General features: G+C 40.1%; 1 protein-coding gene across 2 annotated transcripts in view; it reads left to right on the forward strand.

The window, feature by feature from the left end:
• Eprs (glutamyl-prolyl-tRNA synthetase) overlaps positions 1-3,747 on the forward strand; it is a 72,110-nt gene that overhangs the window by 32,926 nt on the left and 35,437 nt on the right. For both annotated transcript variants that reach the window (XM_008826799.3, XM_029560464.1), the window contains 2 exons: positions 931-1,138; positions 2,544-2,656. In XM_008826799.3, coding sequence (XP_008825021.1) covers positions 931-1,138; positions 2,544-2,656 — 321 coding nt within the window. The remainder of the gene's footprint in view (positions 1-930; positions 1,139-2,543; positions 2,657-3,747) is intronic.

Below are 3,747 nucleotides of genomic sequence, written 5' to 3' on the forward strand. Positions count from 1 at the left end.
ATACAATGATATATTATTGAACTCAGTATAAGCCCTGTAAGACATAAAATTGGATGAGTTTTTAACCTTTAAAAAAGATCTCCATTTCATTTTAGAATATATGGTTCCTTGCAGAAAGACTCATTGTTTTTGTTACTGAGATGTTGGCCCTGGAATGTCTTTTAAAATACACATTTGAGAGATGGCTCAGAGGTTAAGAACACTGGTTGTTCTTGCAGAAGACCCGGGTTGGAATCCCAGCACCCACATGGCAGCTAACAACTGTCTGTAACTCCAGTCCCAGGGGATCTGACAGCCTCTTCTGACCTCTGCAGGCATTGCACGACATGGGTGCACTTACCTACATGCAGGCATAACACTCATACACATACAATAGAAATAATAAATTTTAAAACAATACACATTCCAGTGGAGATGTAAAAAATAGTTTTCATGCTTCAGAAGGGTCGTCCTTTTTTACCATCTAAATAGTTGCTGTGGGATCCTTTGACCAGGATTTATATGGGTAACTTTATCTTTATCCTAAAAGTTGAGTGGCCAGTATTAATCCTGAATTTGAGTTTCAGGCTTTCAGATTATATAAATGAATATGTTTAAGATTTATGTAAATTCTGAAATCTTAATTGTGTGGTCATGACAGGATTGCCAGTAACTGCACATGTAGTGTTTCAGGTTTTACAGTGCTTAGTGCAGGTGAGTTTAAATCCATAAATGTGTTTTTTTCATTAGATGTATGGATCTGTTGTCCACGGAATCATTAATATTTTGACAGTTTATTTCACTCATATATCATGTTTATCAGCCATATATTAGAAAGTATATGTTTGATTTGAAATTTCTGCAAAGAAAATTCTTTATCCACTTATTGCAAAATACTAAAGCATTTCTAACAGGCTTTATTTCCTTTGAACACTTCTGTCTTCTGTCTAGAAATGCAGATGGAAAAATTCTGTCTCTAGATGCAAAATTGAACTTGGAAAACAAAGACTACAAGAAAACCACCAAGATCACTTGGCTTGCTGAGACTTCACATACGCCCCCTGTTCCAGCAGTCTGTGTCACTTATGAGCACTTGATCACGAAGCCAGTGCTGGGGAAGGATGAGGACTTCAAGCAGTATGTGAACAGGGACAGCAAGGTAGCCTTCAGAAAGAAACCAGGCATTTCTTCTTACATGAGCATTCCTTAACATTTTAAAAGTTAATTTTAAGTATTTTAGTTTCTTAAGTAAAAATGAAAAGCACCTATAGAATTTAAAGATGTAGCTGAGCCTGGTGTCTCATGCCTGTAATTCCAGCACTTCAGTGGCAGAGGCAGGAAGATTGTGAATTAAAGGCCAGCTTTTAGGCTATGTAATAAAATTGTCTCTAAAAATCAAGGACTAAATTTGTAGCTCAGTGATAGAGCATTTGTGTAGCATGCACAAGGCTCTGGGTTCAGCCTTCGCCACTGAAACAAACAGAAGGTAAAACACAGGGAAGTAACTTGCTTGAAGATATAGTGAATAATAGAACTGGACTCAAACCCATGGGGCCTGTTAGGGAGCCCTCGAGTGCTACTGTGCCTTCCAGTTGCGTTTCACAGTTGGGAATTCTTTCCACAGGATTGCCAGTCAGGTTACGGACAAGGTGTTCTGAAGATATTCAGGTCATAAATGTTAACTTCAAAAAAATGTGATAAATTTGTGTGTAGTGGTGCATGCCTGTAATCACAACACTTTAGATGCTGAGGCAGGAAGATTGCCAAGACTAGGATATCCTTTGCTTCATAGTGAGACAATTATCTCAAAACACAAAAAACCAACCAACCTGAATACCAATTGTGCGCATGCAGCCTCCTGTCTCCCCTCCCTAGAACTGGGGTTACAAGTGCACACCCCACACCAGCACTTTTACATGGGTTATGGGGATCTAACTCAGGTCCTCATGTTTACAAGGCAAAGGCTTTACCAAATTGAGCCACCTTCCTAGCCCTTACGTATTAAAATTTTTGAAAATTGTATGAGTGTATTGCCTGCATGTATGTAGGTGAACCTAATGTTGTACAGTTCCCGCAGTGTTCAGAAGAAGGCATTAGATCCCCTGGAACCGGAGTTATGGACCGTTGTTAGTCACTATGTGGGTGCTGGGAATTGAACCCAGGTCCTCTGCGAGAGCAGCCAGGACTCCTAACTCCTGAGCCATCTCTCCAGCCCTGTATTGGGCTTTTTTAAAAACATGTGTATGAATGTATTGCCTGCATGTATGCAAGTACCTGTGTCATGCAATACCCATGGTGGTCAGAAGAGGACATTGGATTCTCCTGGAACTGGTGTAGTGGATGGTTGTTAGCCACCATGTAGGTGCTGGGAATTAAACCCAGGTCCTCTGTGAGAGCAACGAGGGCTCTTAACTGCTGAGCCATCTCTCCAGCCCTGTATTAGACTTTTTTAAACATATGTTTGAAATGAGAATATTCTAGCTATTGGAAATATTGCTTGCATTTTATAGTTACTTTAATGCTCTACTTTGAAAAGTGGGTTTGGTTCTGTGTCATTTTTCTAGCATGAAGAACTAATGTTGGGGGATCCCTGCCTTAAGGATTTGAAAAAAGGAGACATTATCCAACTTCAGCGAAGAGGGTTCTTCATATGTGATCAGCCTTATGAACCTGTTAGGTTAGTATCTGTGTGTGTTTACCTGTGTGTATGTTTTGGTGGTGTTGAGGATTGAACCTGCGTTCTCTCGTTCTCTCTCTCTCTCTCTCTCTCTCTCATGTGTGTGTGTGTGTGTGTGTGTGTGTGTGTTTGTGTGTGTGTGGTGTGTATTTTGGAGGTGTTGAGGATTGAATCTGCAGTCTCACAGATCAAAGGCAAGCACTTAATCACTGAGCTGCGTGTATCCTCAGCCTGCCTGTTAGGTAAATAAGTAGAATCTCTAAACAAAAATGCTTGAACTTCTCATAGTGAATAATTTAAAAATCGAACTTGTTTAAAATACTGTGATGTTTTTGCTTAGTTTGATTTGATCTTCTGTATGTACTATTTCAGACTTCAGTAATTTAGGCAATATAAGTGGAAATTAATAAGTTACTCATTTATAAAACTAAAACATCCTCATGTAGTTTTAGTATAAAGAAAAATTTCAATTACTTGTCCTTGTTTGTGGGATAATCTTTTTTCCTTTTGTGATACAGTCTCACTCTAGTTCAGGCTAGTCTATAATTCATGGCAATCTTCCTACCTTAGCCTCCCAAGTGTTGGGATTGCAGACATGAGATAAATCTTTTTTTTTTAACCTCTTGAATTGTGGCCAGGCCTTCTACTGAGCTTAATACTTAGTGATTGCCTACTGGGTATTTCTGAAGGGTGTTTTCCAAGTACCTCACATTCAAATATAATTATAGTTCCTGGATGCTGCCTTTGACTCTTTGTCTGTCTGTCTCTGTCTGTCTGTCTGTCTCTCACGCGTGTGCTCTCGCTCGCTTTGTGTGTGTGTGTGTGTGTGTCATGGGGGGAGGGGGTACAGTGTGTGTGTGTGTGAGTCCAGAAGAGGGAGTCAGGGAGTCAGATCCCCTGGAGCTGGAGTTGCAGGTTTCTGTAAATTGTCTGCCTGACGTGAGTGCTGGTCCTCTGTAAGTGCAGTACATGCTCTTAACCACTGGACCATCTCTCCAGTTCCTCTTTCATAGCTTCTCAAGTGTGTCTTTACTTCCTGTTTTACCTGTACTGGTCCACTTTTTACATGGCCACCAGTCTAAAAATTTCAA

Source organism: Nannospalax galili, unplaced genomic scaffold, assembly GCF_000622305.1.
Source record: "Nannospalax galili isolate Female #2095 unplaced genomic scaffold, S.galili_v1.0 scaffold592, whole genome shotgun sequence".
NCBI classification, from domain to species: domain Eukaryota; kingdom Metazoa; phylum Chordata; class Mammalia; order Rodentia; family Spalacidae; genus Nannospalax; species Nannospalax galili.